Source organism: Canis aureus, chromosome X (genome assembly GCF_053574225.1).
Source record: "Canis aureus isolate CA01 chromosome X, VMU_Caureus_v.1.0, whole genome shotgun sequence".
NCBI classification, from domain to species: domain Eukaryota; kingdom Metazoa; phylum Chordata; class Mammalia; order Carnivora; family Canidae; genus Canis; species Canis aureus.
Genome location: NC_135649.1, coordinates 39611152 through 39638658, shown reverse-complemented (window position 1 = coordinate 39638658; position 27507 = coordinate 39611152). Strand labels below are relative to the sequence as shown.

Below are 27507 nucleotides of genomic sequence, written 5' to 3'. Positions count from 1 at the left end.
TATGGCCACTGTGGCTTTGGCCTGGAGTCCAATCCCACAGGGGTTTCAAAATCGTATAACCCCAAATACCATGCAAATATCCCTAAATGTGGAATAGAAGAGCCCCCCCATCATCCAAACCTCTCCATTCCCCCACCACCACCACCACCCTGCTAGGCCTAGATTGCACAGATTCCCCTATCCCCACTCCCAACTCTAGTGGCTCCAAAACAAGCCTCAAGAGATGGTCATTTCTGCTGTCTTTCCTATGCCAACAAATCAAGTCAAGACTGGTCGCTTTATTGAATGTGAACTTTATTGTGGTTTGGATTATGTAAGGCAGTGTGGTGAAGGCACTGCAGAAGTTACACAGACTGAAAAACATGGTAGGAAATGAGTGAGCTAAAAAAAAAACCTACAAAATATATTTGTAAATGAATGCGTGCTGGACTAGACTAAGTACTACAACTATGTTTTATCTTCATCATTGCAGAAGCATTGAAATAACTGTCAGAGGTGGGGGGTTGGGAGGGGTTAGGGAAGGCTTCATGGAGGAGGTGGCATTTATGCTGGACCTTGAAGGAGGGGTAGACTGTTGATAGATGAGATGGAGGGAAGAACATTCTAGAATGACTGACTCTAGAGAAATTCTGTAGAAATACTGAAAACACAAGAGGGCAAACAAACGCCCCCAGGGAGTGAAGCTACCCAACTCGGAGCAAAAGCTGAGGGGCCCGGGGCTGGGACCCAAAATCTCAAGCCCCCAAATGGGGCTTCAGTACCAATGATATTAGGAGGCACAGGACAATGGGCTTGTTTGTAAACCTAGCAGCAGCAGGAGATTTCACATTGCAGTCAGGGGCCCCAAACTGGCTAGACTACGCCTGGGTGGATTTTTCTCATCTTTTCGGGGGGGTGTGGTACTGATTCATCCTTCCTCTTGCCCACTGACTGCCTGAACCATAGTTCATGCGCGCCCATGTGCGCGTGTGTGAGTGTAGGTGTGTGTGGATGGGTGGGGGACCGAGGCTTTGTCTCCCACTGCAGCTTCTTCCACTTTTCCCTCTTGCGGCACACAGCTGGCTTCCACAGAGCTGGAGCTCAGGCCCTGCTTGCTGTCTAGGCCTCACTGAACTCTCAGCTCGTCATTAAGCACCTAGGAAGCTTCCTCAACATGAAGGTGAAACCTACTGTGGGGGGTGACTTGGGTTAGGGCAGGACTACACTTTCCGGAGGTGGTGATGGTGGTGGTGATCAGTGGTGGTGGTTGGAGGTGGCACTGGTGTTGGTGGTGATAAAGGCTGGGGACTTAGAAGCAGGCTCTAGCTGCTGGTGAAAATGCTGCTGGGAAGTCTGTAGTATTAAGTCAGGAGCTGGGATGTCAGGCTAGACCAGCTTGGCCTTGATCACCCCTCCTCCTTCCTTAACATGCCCTACAGGAGAGATAACACTGGGCACCTGAAAGCAGCAAAGACATCTGTAGGGTATCCATGCTGTTGTTGTCCTGCTGAAATCTCACCCCCGGAAGCCCCAGCGATCTTTGGATGGCAAACATCTGTATGATCTCCACATAGGACTGTCACCTGCCCCTGTCCAGCTGCTGGAGGTATATAGGTTATGTAGCTACTGATGCTACTTGGATCGGGAGGTATGGGGAATTTCTCAGAAGAAAGGAAAAGTGAGTTACTGTGAGTTTCTTTCTTTCAAAAGATTATGAATTAGGTAAGACCTGGCATCTGACAGAAAATATAAAGGATGGAAAGCTCTGTCAGGACTCCTTAGAGCTGGAGATTTAGAGCTCAGTGAGATCATCGCTGGAAATAACCTTGAAGCTGATGTGGCCCTGCTTGACTTTGGCAGTTGGGCCACCCTTCTTGCGCAGGTACAGAGACTTCAGATCACGGCAGTCGCTGGGGTCAGCATCCAGAGTCACCTGCCCCAGGAACTGATCACAGAATTTTCGGCTGTTCCACACCTGGAAAGACAAATCGAGAGAGCGAATATGAACCACCCTCTGTGAGACCAGACTTTGCCCAGCGGCATCTAGAACCCAGCACTGTACTTAGAAAGGTCTGTTTTAAAACCAGGAGACTGAGGCACCTGGGTGGCTCAGTGGTTGAGTGTCTGCCCTTGGCTCAGGTCATGATCCCAGGGTCCTGAGATCGAGTACCACATTGGGCTCCCGGTGGGGAGCCTGCTTCTCCCTCTGCCTATGTCTCTGCCTCTTTCTCTGTGTCTCTCATGAATAAATAAATTTTTAAAATCTTTAAAAAAATAAAAATAACAAAAAAATAAAACCAGGAGACTATCTTTCCTGAATACATCTCTGGCTAACAGGAAGATACCTCAAAGAGTAGAGGTGAAAAGCAAGCCAGCAGGGCTCAAGATCAGCCTCAGGCTGTGAGATGGCTTTGTAAAGGCAGCTGGGCAGAAGCATTGAGTCAAGGAAACAGCCAAACTATAATGGTCCATCCTGACCCAGCAGGATAAGGGTTACCTGAACTGGCCTATGTTTCCCCTCATGGGATTTCATAGTACATGTCAACATGTGTGCCTGTGAGCATGTAGGCTTTCGTCCACAATGAAAGGGACCTCCAGAGAAGAGGATATTTACAATGGAAATTAATAAGGAAGTCAGTGTCTGTGCTTAGTGGGAGGTGTCTTTGAGTAAAAATAAACAGCCAAAGACCAGGATGACCCCTGCTCTCTATCCTGGATAGCTGAGGCATTTGGGATAAGCTAGCATCTGAAATGGAATGAGAGCCATCCCAGGGTGAGGGACAGGTGGTGTCCCTGTTCACACGCTTACCTGCACTATAATAGGAATGTCAGTGGTCCTTCTGTAGAAAATCGCCTGGGTGTCAAAAATGGCATGAACAGTATTCTTTTGGACAGGAGAACGGACTTCCTCCTTTCCACACTTGATGACCAAATATGGATTTACCGCTGGAACAAAGCAACAGCCGCTCTTAACATAGTGATTACAGTTCTCTTCCTAGATAGTCGAGAAACTATTTCACTGGGACTTTGAGCCTAAAACCTGGGTACCAGAATGACCTTAAACCTTTGTTCCCAATTCCCTTTCTTTTCCATCCTCTATAAAAACGAAGAGCATATAGGCCTTGCCCAAAGAAGTTTACAACCTGTTCTCATTCCAGGTTGACAGCCATCCTGACTTCCCGAGACTGAAACTACCCCTGGAGAGAATTGTTCGTGACTGCCTTTTCTAACCATACATACAGTAAAGGAAACTGGAGTTTGCTTTCCTAGACACCTCTGCAGTTCTTACTTTCATTGGCATATTTCTTTTCCAGGCCCTCAGCGCTGTGAACAGTTATCTGGGTGACTACTTTCGGGTAGCCACGAGCCAGGTTCCAGCAGGACATCTTGGGCATGTCCAGAGTCAGTTCCCTGAAACAGCAAAAAGAAGACATGCCGCTGATGATGGATGCCCTCCGATGAGAGGACAGGCCTGCCAAAACAGACACTGCTGCTGAAAAGCATGAAATGCTGAGTGACCTAGCCTATTCCTTCTCAGACATGGCTTGTATTTTGAGTCTGTTTTGCTTTCCCCTGGCATTAAGTACCAGGAGATAAAGATCAGAAACAGACAGTTAAGAGTGAAGCCGGGCTGGGGTGAAAAGGTAGCTTTGGTGACCCAGCACTTGGAACGTAATAGAGGAGCAGTGAGGAGTGCCAGCTGTTTAAGAGAAAAATACGGTCCGCCAGAGAGAATGGAAGATAGGTATAAATGGAAAAGCTTAGGTTAGATAAGTGGCAGCTCAGAGCTCTGAAGCTCAGACCTCTACTGGGGAATTTTTCATGGTTAGGAACATAACCATTTTGAGAAAAATTGCTACCACCATCATTTCAGCAAAGTCTGACTCGAACTGGTTGTCCTTTTGTACATCTGCAGAGGAGGAGCTGGGCCAAAGGGGTTAAAAGTGGAGGCAAAGCAGAGACTAGGAGTCTGCAGGGCTGGCCCAGGGAGCTGAACCTGAGCTGGACGGGCACTTCAGAGAAGATCCTCAGGAGAAACTCGCTGGTGCGGCCATGCTGGAACATGGTCGGGACAAGCACGTAGTTGCCTTTCTTCAGGTACTTGCTCAGAAACACGGTGCGAGTGTCAATATAGGTGGAAGTCCCTGCACGCTCCTGGATGTAGAGATGGTGGAGGCGGAATCTGCGGTTCATCTCCACCTGAAAATGAGACAGGATGAAATGCTGCATTCTGCTCAAATCACAGTTTGTGTTAGGAGATCCTAGGTCCTCGGCTTTCTTTATCCTGGGATCTATCGTCATCCCCAGAATCCTAGGCCATCCTGTGATCCTATTTGCTATTCTTCTCTCTGTGCCAGAGACCCATTCTTACCTTGAAGAGCTCAAATCCAATGATGTAATTGTCAGGTCTTCCCATGCGCTGGTAAGTACGCAGGTCCTTTTGCTGCAGTGACATAATGACCTTATGCCCATCCTCAGGCACAGTGAAGATGTACTAAGGGAAAAAAGGCCACCAAGGAGCTTAGTTAGCACTTCTGTTTCAGATGAGCCAGCTCAGATTTCAGGGAAGAAAAATAGATTATTTTCTGGGCCTTGCCACTGACCTGACAATGGATGAGGCCTCGGATGATTCATGGACTACTAAGTATAGATCATATATTGCTTCTCCCTATAGCATTTAGCATGGATTGAGAGACAACTTCATGCCTAGGTCTTTGATGCCAAAGAGGGTATACATCTTGGTAAGATCTTGGGTTTATTTTATATTAAATCCCTTGCTCTTAAAAGCTGCATGCAGAAAAATTCCAGAATCTATAAAGGGAAAAGTCCCTTTTGTTTGACTTAAACTGACACTATAGCATCACCCTCTGCTAGTCTCTTATAGCCAGCCCAGAGGAGCTGGCACTTCCTCAGAGAACTGATACTTCACTACCACCTCTTCAGGGAAGCTGCAGACCTGTGCTTGAGACTTTGAAACATCATCTGAGGGAGTCATGGTGCTGTTGGGAAGTAAAACTAAAAGGCATCTGATTGTTCTCTCTCTCTCTCTCTCTCTCTCTCTCTCTCTCTGCTTTTTTCCTCTCCCTCCCTTTAGCAAGAAGCAGAAAATAAAATAAATAAATAAAATAAATTCAGAACCATAGGTTCACAAGGCCCGTAATCTTACGCAGACAGTTAAGAGTGAAGACAAAAGCCCATTTCCCTAGCTTGGTAGATGTGCCTGATATTTGAAACATTTACACGTTTGTACGTGGGGATGAGGTGGCGCAATGGGAGTCTTTCTTTCTTTCTTTCTTTCTTTCTTTCTTTCTTTCTTTCTTTCTTTCTTCTTTCTTTCTTTCTTTCTTTCTTTTTCTTTCTTTCTTTCTTTCTTTCTTTCTTTCTTCTCTTTCTTTCTCTCTTTCTTTCTTTTTCTTTCTTTCTTTCTTTCTTTCTTTCTTTCTTTCTTTCTTTCTTTCAGATTTTGCTTATTCATTTATGAGGGGCACAGAAAAAGAGGCAGAGACATAGGCAGAGAGAGAAGCAGGCTCCCTGATGCGAGACTCGATCCCAGAATTCCGGGATCACACCCTGAGCCGAAGGCGGATGCTCAACCACTGAGCCACCCAGTAGCTCCCCTTCCTTTCTTTAAAGAGAATTAGGATGGAAAGAATGGGGGGAAATGTATGCATTAAATAAATCAGCCTACTAGTCTTAGTGTCCTTCAAAATGCCTGGCTAAGGAGCCCATGGAAAGAAAAGACACACCTATGTAAGGTGGCAGTACAGTCAGAATTCTTGTGTCCTGTGGGTTACCTCATCAGTATGTCAAGATAATTATAGATTTGGGCTTTGGATGCCTGGATTTTTTCCTTTGGGGCATGCCTGGGCTTGACCCATCACGTATCATGTGGAATCACATTGTAATGGAAGATGGATGGGATGAGGTCACTGACAGGGTAGTGCTTTAAATCCTGGGCAAAATGACCTGGGTCTGGGTGAGAAAAGGGAAGCATGATGATGGCATTCAGAAGATTTACTGCATGAGAAAGAAGATACATATTGTAAATGTGCACCCCAGAGAACAGTTGATCAGCCAAGAAATGAAAAAGAATCAAGAGGGTGTCTTGGAGTAGATTCTTTCTGTCCAATGAGGGACAATTGCAAAGAGCCACACCAAGAGATGTGGCACCAGGGGAGAGGCAACCAGAGGAGATAGCTGTGATTGAGTACTGCTGCCAACATACTTCTCTGCAAAGGGACACAGTCTGCCGTGACTTGCAGCGTCAGAGCCAATCCCTAGGCACGTTGGTTGCTGAATATTACACAAATTGAAAAACTGAGGTCTAATAAAAGTAATTTGTTAAACAGATATTTAAGTATTTAAGGGCAAAAGGGTACACTGAGTTAACATAGCTTCCTGAGTTTAGGAAGCTACTAACCCTATAGCTGGAGGAATAGAAGCATGAAGTTGGCATTATTAGAATCTAGAATCTAGGAGAAGAGATCCCAGACAGCTGGCAGGTGTATCTCTGTGTACACCTAAAACTAATACAATGTCATATGTCAACTATATCTCAATAAAAACTATATTAAACTAAAAAAAAAAAAGAAAACCTGAGGTCAAAGAAATACTGTAAGGTGGGACCTGAGTTCCTATTGCCTTGAGAAGTTGGAGGCAAAGAAAAAAAAAAACGAATCTAACCTGCGGATTCTGCAGGAAGGTATCACGATTGTTATAGCAGCCTCCCGACCGGTTCATCAGGGGATCATCATCCACCGTCCAGCATCCCACCACCGATTCCAGCTCCTTGCGGCCAAAGATAGGGTTGTTCACATTGCGGCAGACATTCAGTTCATGAAAGTTGCGGCAAAAGTCCTCCAGGCTCATCCTTGTATGGGAGGAGGGCAGGAGGAAAATGAAGATGGTACTGAATACCTACCACTGTAGTTCCACCCAGGAGCCCCAATGCCCTGAGCGCAGAAGACCCCATCCTCACCAGAACTCTCCATCATCAGACATAACAAGCCCCAGGTTTTTGCGGTCTGCCACAGTCAGCTGCTGCCACTCCTCAGAACTGAAGGCAAACGAATGAAAGGATAAGCCGTTAGGTTTACCATTGACTTCCTGTAAGCAGGACACCGAAGAACCACAAGACATGAGGATTGGGCCCACTTTATTTCACCTCTGGCTGGGTCCCAGAGCCCACAGATGTCACTAAACATCAACAGCCCACTTACAGTCTGGAGGAATGTGTTTGAGAACTACAGGGTTTGGAGATGTGGCAGTCCGAGTGAAATGTCACTCACATTTCGCTCCAGGGGCCGCTCCATTCCTGTCGTCCTAAGGGGTTCCTCAGGCGAACCATGTAGAGCTTCTCAGTACTGAAGACTTCCAGCAATCTTTCTCCAAGACGGATCTTGCGAATATCAGTCAAGGTGTAAGTATGGCCCTTCAGAAGACCCCAGTCAGTTTCCACTTCTTGTTCCTCCTGATTGGGAGACTGAAAGCAAAGAAAGATATGTAAGGCCACAAGACCTGGGAGGTCCAACCTTTTTTTTTTTTTTTTAAAGATTTTATTTATTTATTCATGATAGTTACACAGAGAGAGACAGAGAGGCAGAGACACAGGCAGAGGGAGAAGCAGGCTCCATGCAGGGAGCCCGACGTGGGATTCGATCCTGGGTCTCCAGGATCGTGCCCCGGGCCAAAGGCAGGCGCCAAACCGCTGCGCCACCCAGGGATCCCTGGGAGGTCCAACCTTTTCCTTGATTGTTTTACCCCAGTGTGGTGGAAGCTAGTCCTATCCCTAAGCAGATAGAAATTTTATCCAGAAACCTTACTTGACACAAAGCAAATGAAAGAAAGGAAATAAAGAGCTTCATATAAGAATTCAAACAATTCAGCTTGAAACTACCCACAGTAGTACACTGATATGAACAACTGGAACATTTTGGTGGGGCTGGCTCCATGTATGAGCAAGCAGCTATACCCTCCACATCCAGGGGCAGAGGCAGGATGAATTATCTGGCAGAGGCTATTGACACCAGCTCACAAATTGCATCAGCCCCCAACAGGGTGGTTGGTACAAAAGGATGAAAAGGTACAGAGCTCTGGGGCCTCTGATCCAGGACTCAATACGTCAGTTTTCTGAGTCCCATAATGCCTTTTCCCGAGTCTCTGGGGATAAGGGGGACATTTCCTACTAATTTTGTAGTGTGAGCAAAGAGTGGTTGTTTTCGGTGACCACAAACCTCAATGGAGCAACAGATCAGTCCTCCTTTGGTAAATGTTTTGTATAGCTCCCCGAACAGCTTGTACTTCTCCTCAACCAGCTCGGTGTATCTTCCCTTCTGCATGTCAATGGTTTCGGCCAATGTGCCAGTGAAGTCCACAATGATATCAGTGGTGGTCAAACCATCGAGGGCTTCATAACAACCCAGCAGTCTGGGGGCAAATATGCAAGGTTATCTTGGTAACATGATTTTTCCAGGTCAAGTACATCTTGTTCCCAAGAATTAGAACAGTCCCCACCCAGCCAGCCTTTACCAGCTGACTTTTCTTCCAGGTATGAAATGAAGATATCTTATTTTGAGATTATAGTCAGAGATTTCTAGGCTTAGGTTATGTTGAACAAGGACAGTCTATGAAGAAGCTTCCTTCTCCAGGGGAATATTAGGGAAGGAGAAAATGTGAGGCCATAATGCCATGTGATCTGCAGATGAGAAGCAGGAAGGGCTACCTAGGAGCAGGGAAGGTTTTTAATGGGAACAAGAAGAGCTAATTTCTCTATCATCCAGGATTTCTGAAGCCATTTCCATGCCCAAAGCAATGCCTTGGATCTGACTGATATCCTACCCAATTTAAACTAAGGGGCCCAGCTGGGAAAGAATGAGCTCCCCAGGACAAAGGTAACCTTCCCTCCCTTGTGTACCCTGACCACTGATTGGTCAACTCCCCTCCTTACTTTGCATAAGCTTTTTCCAGTAGAGCATTCCAAAACTCATTCATGGAGGTGGAGAAGGAGAAAACCAGATCTCCATTGATGGTGGGCAGCAAATCATCAATCACTACCTCAGTCCATTCTCCAAAATGCCAGAAACGGAAGCGAAATATCCCAGCATATTTATCGAGTTTTCGAGGGTCCCATTCCTGTTCCTTATGGTTGGGAATTGTCTGGAAATATAAGAACATTCATACAACTGTTTTTCACCAGACCATATCCAAATACTGAGTGGCGGTTGACTTTCGGCAAATCTATAAGGCAACAGGAAGCACACCAAATATATCTGGTTTGGGTCTAGGTGGGGAAGTCTTAGGTTGGGCATTTTTGCTTCCCTAGTTCAATTTTGCTGAGGATAATACTACCATGCCTGCCCTGAATACACACAGGGTGACTGGGGGAAGCCAGTTAGGGATTAAATTATTTCCCACAGGTAAACTATAAACTCGATCATGAGAAACCATCTACACAAACATATTCATGCTTGTATGTTTAACCACCTAAGTAAGGCATTTTAAAAGATAAAATCACTGAAAATACAAGACCCTTGTACTTTCAGTTTTTAAAGGTCCATCCTAGAGATTTTACGTAGATTCTACATAGATTTTATTCACACCTTGAACAAAATTATGTTGAGGAAACGGTCCTTTTTATATGCAATTACACATTAATCTTCTAAAATTATTTTTCTGAAGAAAAATCAAGTCAAATTAAGTCAACACTTCTTTGCCTTCAACTCTACCTAAATGCCAAAGGAATTTTTGTACTCAATAATTTATTAGGACCTTTTCAAGGAACTATTTCTACATTTCATGTCTTTTCTGTTATTCATATCTGTGACTTCCTGGCCCCTGCTGGCTCTATACCCCAATCGGTGCAGAGAACACAAGTATGCAGAGCTAATAAGTCAAAGTGCTGCAAATGAGAAAATTAATCACACAACTAATGTGTGAAAAAGCCAATAGAGTAAAATGTTAATGGTAAGAATCTAGGTGAGTATATAGGTGTTCACTGCAAAATTCTTTCAACTTTCTGTATTTGTAAAAATGCTCATAATTTGTAGAAGATTCTCATGATTCAGGAATTTAAAAATCTAAAAAAACTTACGACCTGGCTTTTCCCAAAATTACTAAGAAAGACAAGAAAGTGGAAACTGAGTGAGGTTTCACAAGAGAAGGAGATACCTTTGTCCAGTGAGACTCCTGAACAGTCAAACAGGAAAATGCAGAGACCATTGGCTTGTGCCCCAGTCTCCCTTGGATCAGCTGGTGGTTGCTGATGTTGCCCACGATCAGGTGGGGGTCATCACAGATGTCCTGTGGATACAATAATTGGTTCTCAGGGTGTGAAAAGTGTTTCCCGAGAGTCAGTGTGAGCTGAGGTAGGCAGGGCAGACTTTACAGAAGAGGTGGGGTCGAAGATAGCGACTAGAACTTCCATAAGTCGGATAAAGGGAAGGTCTGGGGCAGGAGGCAGTCTGTGGGTGGAAATACAAAGCAGGAGATCATCTGGCCACAGGGAAAGGATTATGTGGGGAAGTGGCAGGACAAACGGAAGAAGAGGATGTAATGGGACAGGTTGAGATATGCTAGTGGGGGCCCTTAGAGCTAGCATTGCAGTTTGGAAGAGTTTTCACTCAATTAGTGAGCTTTTGAAGAGAACTAGAGATTAGCACATTTCTTTCTGGTCCTATTGGTCATGAGGAGATTTTCTGAAGCACCTGGGCCTGGAAGGGTAATTGCATTTCAAAAGACAAGGCCCTATGGAGATGAATGCTTCTCCCTCCCTGGGAAAATGAGTTTGGAGACCTTGTACAGAAAGCCCCTTCCCAACATAAAGCAAAGGCAATGGCAGTCTCCATGGCAACTAGATTTTTCCACATCTTTGGATGAATATAAGATGGCAGCAGTACTAATAGCAGGTGGTAATAGACTACCCACAGGAGCACTTCAACACACTTTTTTTCCCCCACAGAGGATGTTCTGAGGGAAGCAGACAGAGTGAGGGTAGCATTTGTTTGGGGCATATGTGTGTTTCTTCCCTCAACATGTCAGCAGCTGTGCCATTAATGAGACACAAATAATATAATGATGACAAAATGTCTGAGGGCACACTGGAGTAATTTTCCAAGTATGATAGGTGTCTAGAGGAAGGATCCCCAAAGTCTCCTTGGTGATAGATAGGATAAATTGAATAGCAGTAGTAATACTGGAGTTGAAGCCTTAGTGGTGACTAGCGTTAGGCAGTTGGACAAGGGAGAGATATGGAGGCATAATGGGTAGAGAGACAGGGGTGGACAAAGGCAGAGCTGCATACATAACATCACATAATTGAAGACATGGTTGTGTGACTCAGAGAATCAGCACTTGCAGAGTTCAAAGGCAGGAAATACCAATGAAGTCTTGAGTAGCTGGAGAAAGCTTTGTGGAAGAGGCTGTTGGCCGGTACCTTGACATTCTGCTTACCCAGCAGAAATAAATCCTAGTCTCAAATGGAAAGAAAATCTAGACATATATCCTTTTAAAATTTATTAAATAGAGACAGCTATATTTTCCTGGTTCTCAAACCTCTTTTTTTAATGGACATAATTCTCCCTGATGAAGGGTCTGGTCTACAGAATGAAACATTCCCTATATTATTTAAAAGCCAAAATAGCTCTGGAAAGGAATAAGCATTCTAGGCAGGGACAAATCCAAACTGGAGATTAATTGGGCATCCCTCTGCCAAAAGGAGAGGGTTAGGTGGGTTTTCAGTCTGGGATTTTCTGGTCTTTTCTCTTTTTTTTTTAGATGCATACCTAGTGTCGCATCATTACTTTTTTGGTCTTAGAAGAAGACTTCTATCTTAATATATATTTATGGGTTGAGAGTTGCCTGTTTTGCCACTTACTCAATATAGAGCAGGTGTGTTGGGTGAATTAGTCCCTGATATTCTTTCTCTTATAATTGTTTCTTTGGCCTTTTTAAGATGAAACTAAACACAGCTTTTCCTTTGTGGGTCAGGTGTCACCATTTTATTGGGAGCGAGACATAAAGGTCTACAATGACTTCTTGGGTTTTGATGATGCAAATAATAGTTGCCTAGCATGGAAAAATAATAAAGTGAACACGGATGTATGGAAAAGTGTGTTTTTAGATTACTAAGGCAAATTATTTGCTGGTTTTATATAAAGTTATTAGTGGTTGGCATTACATTACAGTGTCTTGGATTTCCACGAGGCTCTCATTTCATAGCAGGGATTCAGGCTCAGCCAACACTTTTGGCATGCCAGGTTTTACTCAAGACCTAAAGGGTCACATAAACAAGTGAATACCAGTAAACAGAACTCAAATTGAGAAACTGAGCAATTATTCTCCTGTAGATCTAAGCTGAATGTGGTCATTTGTGTGTGTGTGTGTGTGTGTGTGTGTGTGTGTGTGTGTAGCTGTATGTCATTGTGAAAGCATATAAATTTGGGCCAAAAGAGTTCCTTATTTTCCATTTCCCTTTGTAAACTGACCCATGCCTGTTTTCTTAATACATGATGGATGGCCATTTAACAATAGGTTTTAAAGCATGAAAAATTAACAGGCCATAGGTTGTCAAAGCTGAAGGAAATTTAGGGGACTGTTTACTAAACCCATCTATCACAAAGGAAAAAACAGGCTCAGGGAAGGGCAGAAACTCCCCCCTTAGCATGCGGCTAAGTTAGCAGGAGACTGAGGATTGGAGTTTTAGGTTCTTCAGAAGTACATATAGTTAGGAAAGAACACTCAAGACCTCAGCTAGTCCACCGCTTTGCCTTTATTTTAATCGATGGCCACCACACAAAGGGCAATGTTGTGCAGCTCTTCAGAAACAGAACTGCAACCACCTCTGTCAGTTATCCATTCCAGTGCTTCATGTCTCTCTGCTTATCCCTTTTAGGCAAAAGCTCTTCATCCTTCTGGAAGACTTGCCAAAAAGTTATAGTTATAAGTTATAGCGTAGCTTTTGGTTCCAGGCTAAATACCACCAATAGTCTTTCAACTCCTGAATTTAATCCACTGAATGTGAATCAATCTCTTATGTGTGTCAGTACCTTGACGTGAAACTAGGGGGAAAATCTTTATTATGCCACATCCTCTACCTCTTGAAGGAAGTCAGAGACTAGAAAGCTCAGAAGGGAGAAAGGGTAAAGGGTAACAAGCCAGTGTGGATCTAGTGGCCAAATGGACTTTTGGGTGTCACATTTGAAAATAATGAAATGGCCATTCATTGACTTTTTCCCTGGTTGTGGATAATGGGGTGTCTTCGTGTTGGAAGCAAGGAAGTAAGGCAGGAGAAATTTTTCTGTAACTCAGAGCTGAGATGAAGAGTGCAGATGGGATATTTCAGCCTTAGCTCTGCTGGACGGGTAAGGAATGGAGTTGGGGAGAGGTCACAGCTCACATATTCACATATTTGGGTGGCTTGAGAGGGAGGGGAGATGCTGGGCCCCTAATGGCTCCCAGCTGTGTTGGCACAGTTGCTGTGATCCTTGAACTGGGCTGTTTGTCAAGGCAAAATAATTTCTTAGGGGGAAACACACACAACTAGGAAGTTGGACACCAAGAGTAAAGCCAGGATTGGTCCCTGCATATCCCCATCCCCAAGCCATAGCCTTCTACAAGCAAAACAGCTTCTCTAGGAAATATGTTCTCTTAGCTGAGCACTGAGAGTCCTTCCCAATGTTCTCACCTCATCTCCCTTCATAGAGACCTCTGAAAGATTGAGGGGGAAGGAGGCATACGATTACAAGCCTTGAAGACCCATACATGTCATTCTATGTGACTCCCTTTACACCTACCACATCTGTACCTTTTGCAATTTTTTGCACACGTGAAATTTGCAGGCAATACACACTGAGGTCCCAGGTAAACCTCAAGAACCACAGTAAAATGAAAGGATGCTGAGAAAACCAGCAGCCTTAGAAAATTGAACCATCTCCAGGCAGGGCATTCGTAGGTGGAGCTGGGCTCAGAGACCCATGTTGGACCAGCCTCTCTCAAGGAGTTCACTTTACCTATTGGGGAATTTCGCTTTTGCATGAAGAGTTTGTCATCAGTAAAATAACCTCTCCAAGGAAAACTCAATATGAAGCCTGAGATTTAAGGCCTTAAGCCAAACTTCCACTTCCAGTGTAGGCAACCAGTAACTACAGAGTTGTCTTCTGATTTGAACCTTTAGACTTCAGATAGAAGACTCCAGGTATAAATCTTAAACTGCTTTATTGGGAAGAATTTACATATCCATGTAATGGAATACTGTTCAGCCACAGGAGGGGCAAACTGATTACATGCTGCCAAATGATTGACCCTTGAAAACACTATGCTAAGCAAAAGAAACCAGTTACTTTTACTCTTCTGTTCCAAGTAAAATGTCTAGAGCTGGGTGAAGCTAGATAGAAACTTGAAGTAGATTAGTGAGTGCCTGTGATGCAGGGAGGCAGTGTTTACTCACTGCAAATGGGCACAAAAGGTCTTACGGGATGATGTGATTGTTCTACAACTGGACCGTAATGAAGTTTTTGCAGCTTTGTGAGTTCAACTAAAAATCATTGCATTGTACTCTTACAACAGGTGAATTTTAGGGTATATAAATTGTGCTGTGATAAAGCTGGTAGAAGGCACACTTTAAAAGAAACAGGACAAAATAAAATAAAATAAAAGAAAAGAAACAGGACAGATGGAGATAAACAGGATGGGCCCATTCAACTCTCTTCGACTGTGTCACCAGTGGCAAACATTAGGCCTAATTAGTTTGGGGTCATGATCTCTGGGGAGGATGAGAAATTTATGACCAGTCTAGGCCAAAACTATTGTACAGAGGTTCCACATTCAGTGGGTAGCTGGAAACTGCTATCATCACAGAGAAAAGTGTTTCTCCTTTACTGTTTCCTCCCAGGCAATCTGTCACAGAGGCTTATGCATTCTGCTTCTAATGTCTCCCTACATCAAACTTTCCCTCCATTCCTACCACTTTGCCTTTCATCCAGACCCTCATCACCCTCCTCCCACCCCGTGTAGTGAAATGGCTCCTAGGGTAGATATTCCTCATGGAAGGACCTGGGCAAGGGTAATGGTGAGTAGAAACCGAACTCAAAACTCGACCAGAGCTGACAGAAGATCTTGTGCAGGTGCCCTTGCTTTCCCCACAGCTGGCTGTGCAGATCCCCATGAGGGCTTGTTGCACTTTAGTTAGGGATTAGATGTGTCTGACTCTAAGACACTGCTGTAGCTGGGTATGAGTCAGTCAGGAAAAAAGCCAGAGACGGGTAGGAGGGGAGAGTGGCTGGAGAAAGCAAGAAAAGGGATTTTTGTGGGAATTTGGCAGCCAGATTTTAGCCTAAAAATTTCACCTGAAGCCTTACACTGTAAGTCAGTGTAAATTGGTACAACTTAGAATTTACTAAGACTATATATGTTGAAGCTCCAGGAGGGCAGGGAAGTTTAGTAGTACACATCTTGAGCAATATATTCGTGTGCCCAGGAAGCTAGGACAACAGCTGGGGCCATTGGACCAGTGGAGGAGTTTAGGAGAAGGATGTTTTTCTGGAGGGTATGGGCATATGAGCTGGCCCTGAATAACTACAAAACATTCCCCAAATCCCGTTCTATCTAAAGTGGCCCCCTAGGACACAGAAAGGAGGTAGCAATTGGGAAGAAGCGGAAATTCAGTCCTGCCTGAGGATACTGGGGGCTTGGCTGAAGTCATTTGGTTCAACAAGCAGTGGGGTTTACAGGCATGGAGGCTTATAAAGCCTTTTGAACACAGGAAAGAAAAGAAACAGAAACTATTAGGTTAATCACGCTTCCTCCATCTTAGAGACTTCAGAAAATAGTCCTGGTTGGGGATGAAGCAGTGTGGCATGCCAAGGGACAAGATGTCTGCAAGCTTCCCTGCAAACCAGGCTCTCAACCTTGCCAATGAAGTGGGTGAGGCCAACGACCCATCTGGTCTTCCTGAGCCAATTCAGAGAGGCCCAGGGCTGTCTCTCGGCTTTCCTGATGGGAGGCCAGAGAACTTTGACGTGGTTGTTGACCACAGGCTTGGCCTCCATTCTGGCTGGAAAGGAATCCACAGCTTTTTGAGCCTCAGATGGTGGTCCAGAACCTTGTTTTTCCCTCACTTTCCACAAGAGGCCCCTGCCCCAGCCACTCCAATCTATGCTGATCTGCCCGTTCTTCAAACCCCTCCAGGATTTACTGTCTGTGTGCCTGAAAACAGCATTTCTTATATCAGGCATTAATTTATTATTTAACTCTTTGATAGCTCCATATCCATCTCTCCAGATACAATGGGAGTGCCTCACCCCAGGCTGTGTCTACAAACTGCACAGAATAGGCTCTCAATAAATGCTTCTCAAGACCCTCCCTTTGGGCTTAACACTAGGCTCACAGTATGCTCTCAAAAGGGAGAATATGGATCAGTTCATGGACATACAGCATCAACCCAGGGAGGAGGAATGTGAGAGCTGACTGGTGGGAAACTTATTAATTTTAGCAAACGAAGACACACAAATAACTCTGTCTCCTTGAAACAGCAGCATGGCAGCATGAAAACCAACATGGGCTTTGGAGTTAAACCTGGATTCAAATCCTGGGGTGTCAGCAGTCTGACCCCCGAGTAAATTCTTACCTTCTCTCTGAGACGCAGTTTCATCATCAATAAAATGGACGTAGTAATATTTACCTTTATTTTTCAAACCAGAAAAAAAGAATCACATCAGAGAAATGTATAAGATACCTACCTTGCCAAGCCATGGCAAATGAAGATGAAACGAAAAAAATGTTTAGAAAACTCCAAACACAGCCTCTAGGACCAGAGTAGGCATGATATAAGTGCTGATTTCTTTTCCCACCCATCCCAATTCACCCTTTCTTTCTGACATCCCCTCACCCTAGAAGGAGCATTGCTTGCTTCAGAGGCAAGATGGACTTTTGCCATGGTTAATAAGTCTTTTTCCTTCCTTGCTTATCCATGTAGGATTGAGTCTACAGAATTTGGAAGAAGAAGGCAAAGGACAGAGGGTTGAGCCAAGACAGAGTGGGGAGCACATGCCTAAAGACCGGCCAGTACAGGAAGCATTGTCAGCTTGGTTCACATCTGGGAAATGGCTTCATGTAGCTTGCGATTTTGCGGCCCATTGGGTCTCCTCCTATCTCCTCCAGGACCTCTCCCTCATCAATCATTCCTTCTCTCTTCTGTGTCTTCAACCTCTTCTTCTTTACTGTTTACTCCTTGGCCTAGAAATACTTTCAAGTCTGTCCTATTTTAAAAAGCTATTTCCCCCAACCCCCAGAAAACCTTCCTCAATTTCCTGTCTCCTTTTCAGCTATTTCTGCCCCATCCAGTCTTTTCCTTCAGATCCAGGCATCAAAAAAGAGTGATGCCCCTCATTTTCATCATCCATTCATGAGAGTGGCATTCAAACAACGTATTTCTATTTTACCATGTATATCTGCAAAAAACAAAACAAAACAAAACTTACCTCTTTGCATACCGAATTAGTGGCTAGTGAATTCTGCTCATGTTTCCCAGATTTTTATTGCAGGTCAGTGATCTGCAGGGATGTCAACAACTGGAGGCACGGAAAGTCAGGAGTGTAATCTTCCTTCCGATGGAGAGAACTTCTCCAAGTCTCATACTCTCAATGGCTATCATATTTTGTGGGCAAACACTGAGACATGTCCTTTGAGTCACATGGGAAAAACAAGAGCCTTCAAGTGACCAATGTATCTTGGCACCACCTGGTGGCAACCTACATCAACTGAAGAGGCTCTTGAGAGAAGTTCATTTAGGAGTGTAAACTGTGGAAATTGCAACTAAAAAGTTTGTTCACTGAAGAAAGCAAACCTCCAGTTGCTGAAGGAGGTGGTTGCATAAGAGTGCATAAAAAGATACATCAATACATGAGATCAGAAGGCCTTCAGGATATTGTGAGGGTCCAAGAATGTGCACTTCTTTTTTTTTAAGATTTTTTTTAGATTTTATTTATTTATTAGAGAGGGAGAGAGAGCACAAGCAGGCAGAGGGAGAGGGAGACTCCCTGCTGAGTAGAGAGCCCTAAGACATGGGATTGGATCCCAGAACCCCGGGATCATAACTTGAGCCGAAGGCAGACATTTAACTGACTGAGCCACCCAGGTGCCCCTAAGGATGTGCATTTCATAACACCCTCTGTGGTCTTTGTCCCTGGTCACCCACTTTGGGAAGGAGATCAGGTATAATATCCTTCTTCCAGTTATACCCATTAGAGAGGGAGAGGTTGCCATTTATTCTTCAGATTCCATCATCCTATCATTCTATACATTGAGCTCCTACTCACACAAGGCTTGTGAAGAGGTCCTGAGACTTGCTTTAGAGACACAATCTATAGCTGTTCCAGAGAACCATAATGGCTATTAATAGGTAGTGAAAGAGCTACATTTTACTTAGATCCCACTTGGCTAACAGTGAGGGGATCCAGGTGATGGTATGCAAAGAGCAGCAAAGCAGTCTCCCTCCCCAGTGCAAACTCCATCTTGTCATTGTAGAGTTCATTTCATTTATGCTGGTCACGTAAGGAGTTTTCATCCTCACTGGTCTCAGATTATCTTGAGGTTGCTATGATAGGTAACTCAAAAAGAGACAAGAGTATAATTGCTTTTCGAGGTACTCCATTTACTCAAATACGCTTCCAAAAGAAAACATGCCTGGCATTTCTTTTTGTTGCTGTTCTTTTAAAATTGCTATCTGACCCAATATGACTGAAATTCAAGATTTCTCAAGCTAGAGTCAGAAGCACAGATCCATAAAACTTGCCATTTTAAAGCTGTCTCCTGAATTGCTTTACCCGTAGTAGGTGGTGCAAGAGACGCAGTGGACCAGGCAGAGTTACGATGAAAGAGATGGAGAGGGAGACAGAAAGTAGAAAACAAACAAACAACAAAGTTACCTGGGGACGTTTCCACACCACCTTCCCGGGAAGCAGTCGGTTATAGAAAAGTGAATCATTCTCAGGCAGAAAAGTTGGGTCACAGAAAAGTCTGCCATCTTTGATGCATTCCTGCTTCAGTTCCTGGTACTTCTGGTTTTTGAAGAGCTTCAGAGGAGGACCCATAGTGCCAAACTATGTTGAGAATGAGAAAATTTGTGGTCACTGAAGGAAGAAGACCTTAAGTCTTTTGAAGATGACCTGAAATTAGACAAACAGTAGCCATCCCAGTGACTTATTCCTGGAGCTAGGAACTTGGAGCTTGGCTTTAAAAGAAAAGTGAAGGGACACCTGGGTGGCTCACTGGTTGAGTGTCTGCCTTCGGCTCAGGACGTCCTGCTTCTCCCTCTGCCTGTGTCTCTGCCTCTCTCTGTGTTTCTCATGAATAAATAATTTTTAAAAAATTTTTATTTTATTTTTATTTTATTTTATTTTTTTTTTTTATTTATGATAGGCACACAGTGAGAGAGAGAGAGGCAGAGACACAGGCAGAGGGAGAAGCAGGCTCCATGCACCGGGAGCCTGACGTGGGATTCGATCCCGGGTCTCCAGGATCGCGCCCTGGGCCAAAGGCAGGCGCCAAACCGCTGCGCCACCCAGGGATCCCTAAAAAATTTTTAAATAAAAAAAGAAAAGTGAAGATTTTCAGGGAAAGTAGGGTCCAGGCTCTGCAAATAATTAGTTTAGCATGGGGCTTTGGCTAGGTGCCTAACACATTTTGGGGCCTCAGTTTCTTCCTCTGCCAAATGGGGCGATATGGGCCTTAACAATATTATTGAAAAATAGATAACAAATGTTAAGATTGCTCGGTAAATCTGAGTCACTGTCACTTAAAGGGCAATCTTCCATTTACATTGACAGGAGTTTCAGGCAAAGGACAATCAAAATTCAAAATTCAAAGATAAAAGAGAAAAATCGTTTTACTATATTCAGAAGTTGGTGCCTGAAGGGCCACACACTTTGTGCTTGAGAGGAGAAGCGGCCCCTTTCACTTCTAAGGAGCCTTTTTACACAATTCCTTCCCTTTTATCATTTAAAGAGCTTTGCTTTTTTTTTTTTATTACTGGCCAGGAAGGCTAATGCAAGCAACAGAGCTCAGCAGATGGCCTCCAAAGACAAGGAAAGATAGAAAGATTGTATGTGTCTTTCTTCTTCAAAGTCTAACATGCAATCATTAGCCCGCTTTAAAAGGCAGACTATGAAATTCAATTACACTAATTTGATGGACTATAGATTCTTATCCCATGGCAATACATTACATTGTTGCTTTCTTTTCTTTAAAAAAAAAATTTGCAATGGCTAAATAGAGAATTAATATAGAGCTCTTCAAGCAATGATCTATCTGAGTGCCCCACACTCAGATGTCCCTAACAACTGGTTTTTATGAGGATAATTTGAAAGGCAACTTTGATTTTAAATAGTTTTGGGGTGATAATAGGGTTCTCAATGCCTTTGCTTGATTCACTAAGATAGATTCATAATGATTTTAATGATTCTCTCTTGACACTCGATTATTAGTAAGCAGAAGGTTGTGAAATTTACATATTTCAAAAATACAGTTTACAGATAACTGTGTCTATATTTCATTGTTACATGCGGGTGGGAACAGGAAAATCTGACTAAGGTCACAGTATGTGCTGAAAAGTGGGCAAAGTTTGAAAAAAAAACTAATTAGCGCTTTAAAGAGTGCCTGTTTAGGTAACACAGCTCAAATTCCAGTTAATAAAGAAGGAGCCACTATTTTACAAGAAGTGAAATAATAATCAGACCTCTCTACTGTCTTACTTCATATCCTTTCAGTATTACATTGAAGTGACTTACTGATAAAGAAGTCTTCCAAAAAAATAAAAAATATTAAAAAGTCTTCCTATTTGCAAACCATAAAAAAATTGAATTCAGTGTTATTTGGAAACTACAATATATAAAAACAAACTTGCCATTTCTCTGAATCCAAGGAATAAGAAGCTGAAAAGAACTATAAGTTTTATATATATATAAAATATATATATGGCTTTATTTATTGACAATCGTTTTTCAAATTGAAGGTTACGGGACACTGCAAAATACCAAAATGCCTTTAGTCATCAGATTTAATTCTGTTCACATATTTTGAATATTAAAAATGTATCTCATTGTATTTGAAGTCATGAGAGGTATCAGTAATAATTTTCCGTTAAGCAGTATCAGAGCCAATCTGAATGTATGCCCAGTCTCCTTTCTGGAGCCTGTTACAAATAGGCCCTAATTTTCACGTATGCTCTAACTTATAACAAACACTACTGTGCCTCTAGCTTTCCCTAGAAAGTTTGGTGGACTGCCAGAAGCTGGGGATTGTAAATGGGGGACAGTCTGGGGCAATTAGGGTATTTAGTTTGCCAGAACCTACTAGTCCTTGAACATTTTGGATAAATGGGTATTTCCTGTTCTTGGGAAGGCCCTCTGCCCCTTGTCTCCCTTGCTACTCAGTCAAATGGCGAGTCAGGCGGGAGTCTGCAAAAGGAATCCCTGTTATATAAGGAGGGCCTGTCTACAGACAGAAGCTGCATCAATTGAAAAGAAAATTGGGTCTGATTTGAAAACCAGTATGATCCCAGTAGACTCTTTCAGAGGCAGAATATTGAACTGATACGTACAGGGCAGAATATCGAGGCAGAATATCGAGCTGAATATCGAGCTGATACGTACAGGGCAAGCTTTCTGGATGAGGGCACTTGCATTTTGGGGGCGCACGGTAAATATGGAATAGCAGGCTATCGGCCTGAAATTTGACAGGCTTTCGTTAGAATAAAATTGCAGTCTCATCTCGGACTTACAGAGCAGAATTGAGCCCCATTTCTGGGAATGCAGGTAACAGGGGAACTGTGTTCCATTTGCTGAGACCTTGGTTCCTTTGTGAGTCAATTTTCTCATCAGGGGAGTGGGGTTATCTATCCTGCCCTCCTTAAGCTGTGCCTGTACCTAATGAGGCAGTTAGTGTAAAAGTACTTTGAATAAGTAGAAGGGGCTCTGTAAATGCAAGATACACATCGTTAAGTGTTCTCACTGCCTGGCACAGAGCGGGGCACGCATCCGTCGTTCAGGATATTTCTGTGGAACAAAAGAATGTCCTAAGTAGACAATTCATGTTTGTATGGCAATTTCTCATTTGAAAAGCCCATTTGGGGGCAGCCCCGGTGGCTCAGTGGTTTAGCGCCGCCTGCAGCTCAGGGCGTGATCCTGGAGACCCAGGATCGAGTGCCATGTCAGGCTCCCTGCATGGAGCCTGCTTCTCCCTCTGCCTGTGTCTCTGCCTCTCTCTCTCTCTCTCTCTCTCTCTCTCTCTCTGTGTGTGTGTGTGTGTGTGTGTGTGTGTCTCATGAATAAATAAATAACTAATCTTAAAGAAAAGAAAAAAAAAGAAAAGCACATTTCGGTTCACAATCTCTTCGTGGCAGCTGCGTTCCTTAGGTATTATCTGTGTCCTTTCTTTTGTATCTGCAGAAATGGCAACTCGAAGAAGAGGTGGCTAGAAACTGGCAAAACTGATGCAAACCCGGATTTGTGTAATGTCAGATGTAGTGTGCAGCATCCCCTCACACTACACTGCTTCTTTTGGTCACTGCCTTTTTAAGGAAGGGATTTTTTTTTTAAGCTAAAATGAGGAAAACCCTCCAAAGCAAACATGATGCCTAACTTTGAGGCATTCTGCCTAGGATTTATTGCCATGGTGGATATTGAAAAGGTTCTTTATTTCCACGGTCTGATGATCACAAAAGAATTGGAACCCTTCACATCTGCGGGTTCATGAGTTAAGTCTTAAAAAAAAAATTCTGGAAACCCAGAAATTTGTTAGTTGGGTTTGTCATAAACAACTTGCCCTGCTAGAACCTAGGAGAGTGGAGAAGGGAATGCTCCTTCTTGGCTATCTTACTGCACCCAACTGTGAAGACAAGAGGGTTAGTCTAAAGACCGCGTATTGAGAAAAGTCTGTAAACAGAATCAAAGCTAGGGCTTTGGGAATCAACCAAAGAGTGCCTCCGGCTAACAAAGGGAATGAGCACATCTAAGATGAGGCCCTCCTCCCGCTGTGTCCTGAGGGTCCTATCATGAGTGGTTGGGTGAAACAGAGTGGGGGGAGGTTTGCATTGAGACAACGGCCTCAAGCAGTACTATTTCAATTAGGACCCACTGCCTTAGAGATAAAGTCTGAAGAAGGCTGTGTGGATGCAGGCAAGCGGGAGGGATGGGTCCAGAGGGGGGTAAAGTTGGAAATGGCCAGGAGAAGTAGAGGGAGCCTGCCACGTAGACTATAAAGCTTCAGTTGGGGGTTGGAGCTTTTGTTACTCACTGAACTGGAAATCATGGGGAGCTGGGCAAAAGCTTACGAAAGAAATCACTTGTTCTTCACCTGTGGGTCAGCCTTAATGTAGAAACCAGATTTTGCTCTAAAACATGAAATCTGCCTCAGTTTCTTAAAGAGAACTGTTCTGATAAAGGAAATTCAGTCTGCAGTTTACAAACTGCTTTTGCCCTGGGGGGTGAGTGGGAGAGAAAGGACTGGCACTTAAAGTGGGGGGGGGGCATGGTGCCTGAGGTGTTGTCCCCAGCTGGTTTCTCCCCCACACCTCCCCCAGCCCCGCCCTTGGTTCCTCCTTGTGCTGCACTTGAAGCAAAATAGGAGGTAACAGCAATTAGGAGTTTGTGGAGCAAACTGAATGCAAAGGATCGGATTCTGTCCAAGCATGAAGTAGGGGCCACTCTAGCCTCACGTGAACCTGCCGGGTGGTGTGGAGAGGGAGAAGTAAGAGTAACTCAGCATCCGTGTTACACAGGGTGCTCACTTCCACAGCACATACATTAAAATTGGGACGATACAAAGCAGATTAGCGTGGCCCCTGCACAAGTGTGACAGGCACGTGACCCAGTGAATAGTGCTGTCCATGTCTACACAGGCAGAGTCATAGACCATATAATGCACACGCATCTACCAGGGAACATATAACTGACCAGATTCCAATTGTTGGCCAGATATCCTGAGGTCTGAACGGGACCATAAAAGTCCTCTGATCTGGTCTTATCTCGGACATATCTACTCCATCCAGAGAGAAGTTCAAAAAAATTCAAAGAAGAAAAAAAAGAGTGCACAATTTCTTTTAATTCCATTGTTGAAGAACTTTATCAAAGAATACAAAACAATTCAGAATCATAAAAAGAGCACAAGTAGTCAGCAGATCCAGGATCAAGTCCCAAATACCACCATTTCGTGTCAGTAACAGCTCTGTCCCTCAGTTTCCCCATAAGCACAGTGGAAATATGATGGCTGTCCTGTATACTTCAGAGAACCATGTTGGGAGGATCTAATGAAATTAAGCTTGTAAACATACCTTTAACTGTTAAATATAAGATGTACAGTGGCAGTATTAGAAAGCATTCATTTTTAGCAAATTAAATCTCTCTTCTGTCTTAGCGGGAAATGAGATTTAATCACCTGCCTTACTGAGGGGGGCACTTGGCAGGATGAGCACTGGGTGTTATGCTATATGTTGGTAAATTAAACTCCAATAAATTTTTTTTTAAATCACCTGCCTTAACTATGACACTCACTGACATTTAAAAGACCGATTTAAAATGGTCCCTCTGCTATTCAATACCCTCCTTCTCTTCCACCTCTCCTTTTTGGCTGGCTTGCCCCACTACCCGTTTTTTCCCCCTCTTGGATTAATAAGCCCATCCTCTAATGCTAATTTTACAGCTTTGCGAGAATCTAATTCCAATTTTTATAGAATGTTATAGGCTGGAAGGACTCTTAGAAATCACAACACCCCACTCCTCACTCTCATAAGAAGGTGAAAGTACGGGCCCAAGGTTACACATACACAGTTAGTGACAGAGCTGGCGCTAAAACTCAGACCTCTTGCTTTTGAGAATTCGCATTGTCTTCTTCTCCACAAGAATGCACTTAGGAGTTTTGTGTTTGAATTGCAAGCTGTCAGAAGATGAGATGATTTCAAATCAAGGCTAATCAAAGAAACACTGTTTTGGGGTCACAAAGGGACTTTTTTCTGCTTTTAATTTAGGAACTGAAAACACCCAAGGACATGGAAAGACTTTTTTTTTTAACCTATTCCTGACGACAGCAAGTGTTTTGACTTTTTTCCCTGGCTTTCTAGGGACTCAGTAAGGATAAATAAAGAACAGTATTTAAATTCCAAGTATTCACAAGTGGACACGTGCATATGCACACAAACTGCCAGAGGAATGAAAGAGTTAATTAGCAGTCTCCCACCCACGCACCCACCAGAAGAATCTTTTTTTTAATTCCTCCACACTGTAAAATATCCTTAATTTCACAACAAAGATTAGTAAATGAGACCTTAGCCATATTCCAATAGAACATTCATACAAACCGTGATGCTTTATCCTGAAGTGGGAGGAGGTGCCTGTCAGGATGTTAGAATTTGTTTCATTTTCCTATATGATTCTCACCAAACTTCAAGCTCCAAATCCTCAGAACTAATTTTCAATTGCAATACCCTGAACATTTTTCTGCCCCCGCCCCTCGCCCCACTCAGCCCACTCTGGCCAAGTAGCCCACGTAAGCCCCTGAAACTCGTGAGTGGCAGTGTAGTGGGGAAGAAGGGGACAGAGCCCCGACTGCAAATCAAAGTTTAAGCTAGAGCAAAAATTGGAGAAGAATCAAAGCATGCTGGCCAGGGGCTAATAATGAAAGATCCAGATATACCTGTCAGCAGGGCAGGAGGACCCCCAGCTGCGTGGAAAGGACAACCTCTGCTGCCATTTCCTCTCGTGCAAGAGTGCGCAGCCTGTACATCCCACTTCCAGGGCTTTTAAAGACCTTTTGCACATAGTAGATCCAAAATTATGCCTGAATTTCAATAATTTGCCCACGGCTGTGGGTCAGCAGAAGCTAGAAGGGAGTCCCATCAGCCTGGTTTCTCCCTCCATGCCTCCTTTCCAGGTTTGTTCTTCCTTATCAGGTATTTTGGGTCATGGAAGGCAACACACACACACACAAAAACAAAAAACCAACACACAACTGATCGATATCACCAGAAAAAAATCTCATTGCCAGACAAACACAATCCCCCAATCAAAAATCATTCCATTCATTTTGAAGTTTTCAAACTATTCTGCACACATATTGGATTCGGACACATCAGAAACTTATAGCTGCAGAGTTTGATTAACTATAAAGTTCAAGTTTTTTCACGTCTTCTAGCCTCCAAGTTATTCAGCAAATAAAATTCCAGGATAAGGCTGCAAATGTCCTCTCTACTCACCTGAGTTATCCCAGGAGCCTTGCTGCAGCTGCCGCCGCTGCCACTCTTAACCAGGTAACCCCTACAAAGTCTGTTCAGTGAGTGTGGCTGAACAAAGATTCAGGCTTTCTTAACCTGAAAACTATTTGGGCTGTACCATGCTCTGCTCACAGGGGGAGGTGCCTCGCAGAAACTTCAGGAGCCTTTGCCCCGCCTAGCAGTCAGAAACTGATCCTGAGTCATGAGGAAAATCTGGAAAGCTCCCCTGCCAGATGTGCAGACGGGATGCCCACTCCAGATCCACCCACCAGCAAATTGGAAAACTCAGGAAGCCACGTTTGAAAGCTCTCTCCTGTTCCAAGGAGAAACAGGACTTTCAGGGAGAGGTCTGCAAGATTTCTGACTTTTCTGTCCCGGGGTGAATAGTGCAGATGTGGACATTACTCGAGAGAGGACATGGAGAGAAAAATCTTGAAGTGTCGACAAAGTTCTTATGGGCTAGGCTGCAGGCATGGCCCTTGTACACGGATCTCTGAGGGTGGTGAGGGCTTCTGCAGGTGAGTGGGAGAGAACGCGGAGCTGATGGGGGTATAGGGAAGAAAAGATTGCTTTGTGAAGCCACAGGTCACTTTTGGCCAAGGGCAGAGAGAAGGGAGCAAGAAGAGGGAAGCAAGTGGGGTTTGATGCCAAAGCAGTTGTAGGGATTTCAAGCAAGGGGGCCATGGCAATTCTACCTGGCCATGTTCGGCGTAAAGTAGAGCAAGTAAGTGTCTGCTCTGAAAGGCCAACCATGAGGCTTCAGGGGGATACTTTAGGGGAATACCTGTAAAATGCTCTGCTGCATCCTTGTCAAGGCCCTGCTCCCTGAGACAATCACCGGGACACAGTCCCCAGGGACACAATTCCCACGTTGTTTTGTTTGTTTCAGTTTTCTAACCTATGAAGACTCACTGTCTCATTTCTTCTCCAGCTCGCCTAACCAATGTGGTGCCAACCTCTTGACCTGAAATTATCACTCCCTGCCCCTATCCCTGTGCCAGGTCTCCTCCTGGCTAATGGAAGGGAGGGAGACAGGGGAAGAGGGAGAGAGGGAGAAAAAAAAAAACAAGCAAGCAAAGACTCCAAGCAGGAAAGAAAGTGTGCTCTCTCTCCTCACCGGCCCCATACCGGTATTTTCATGAAACAGATCTGAGCAATTCTGTGACTGTGGTCTCTGACTCTTTCCTCTTGGCATCTCTCCATAATTCCTTCTGTGCCTTCTGCTCCTCAATGCCAAGATGGAAACTGAGCCAGAGGTAAGGGGCAATACA

At 44.0% G+C, this 27507-nt stretch overlaps 1 protein-coding gene and 1 non-coding gene across 2 annotated transcripts; one reads left to right on the top strand and one right to left on the bottom strand.

Annotated features, from left to right (window-relative positions):
* Positions 1-273: 273 nt before the first annotated feature.
* On the bottom strand, positions 274-26359 carry CAPN6 (calpain 6). Its single transcript, XM_077887770.1, has 13 exons — positions 26219-26359; positions 18900-19073; positions 10147-10278; positions 8927-9135; positions 8214-8406; positions 7269-7462; positions 6959-7036; positions 6664-6850; positions 4352-4474; positions 3977-4179; positions 3269-3390; positions 2789-2925; positions 274-1954 (listed from the first exon to the last, which is right to left on the bottom strand). The coding sequence occupies exons 2-13, from the start codon at positions 19062-19064 to the stop codon at positions 1772-1774; spliced, it is 1926 nt and encodes a 641-aa protein (XP_077743896.1). The 5' UTR covers positions 19065-19073; positions 26219-26359; the 3' UTR covers positions 274-1771.
* LOC144309290 (U6 spliceosomal RNA) lies at positions 23751-23859 on the top strand. Its single transcript, XR_013375342.1, has one exon. It is a non-coding gene; the product is annotated as a U6 spliceosomal RNA (small nuclear RNA).
* Positions 26360-27507: the final 1148 nt, after the last annotated feature.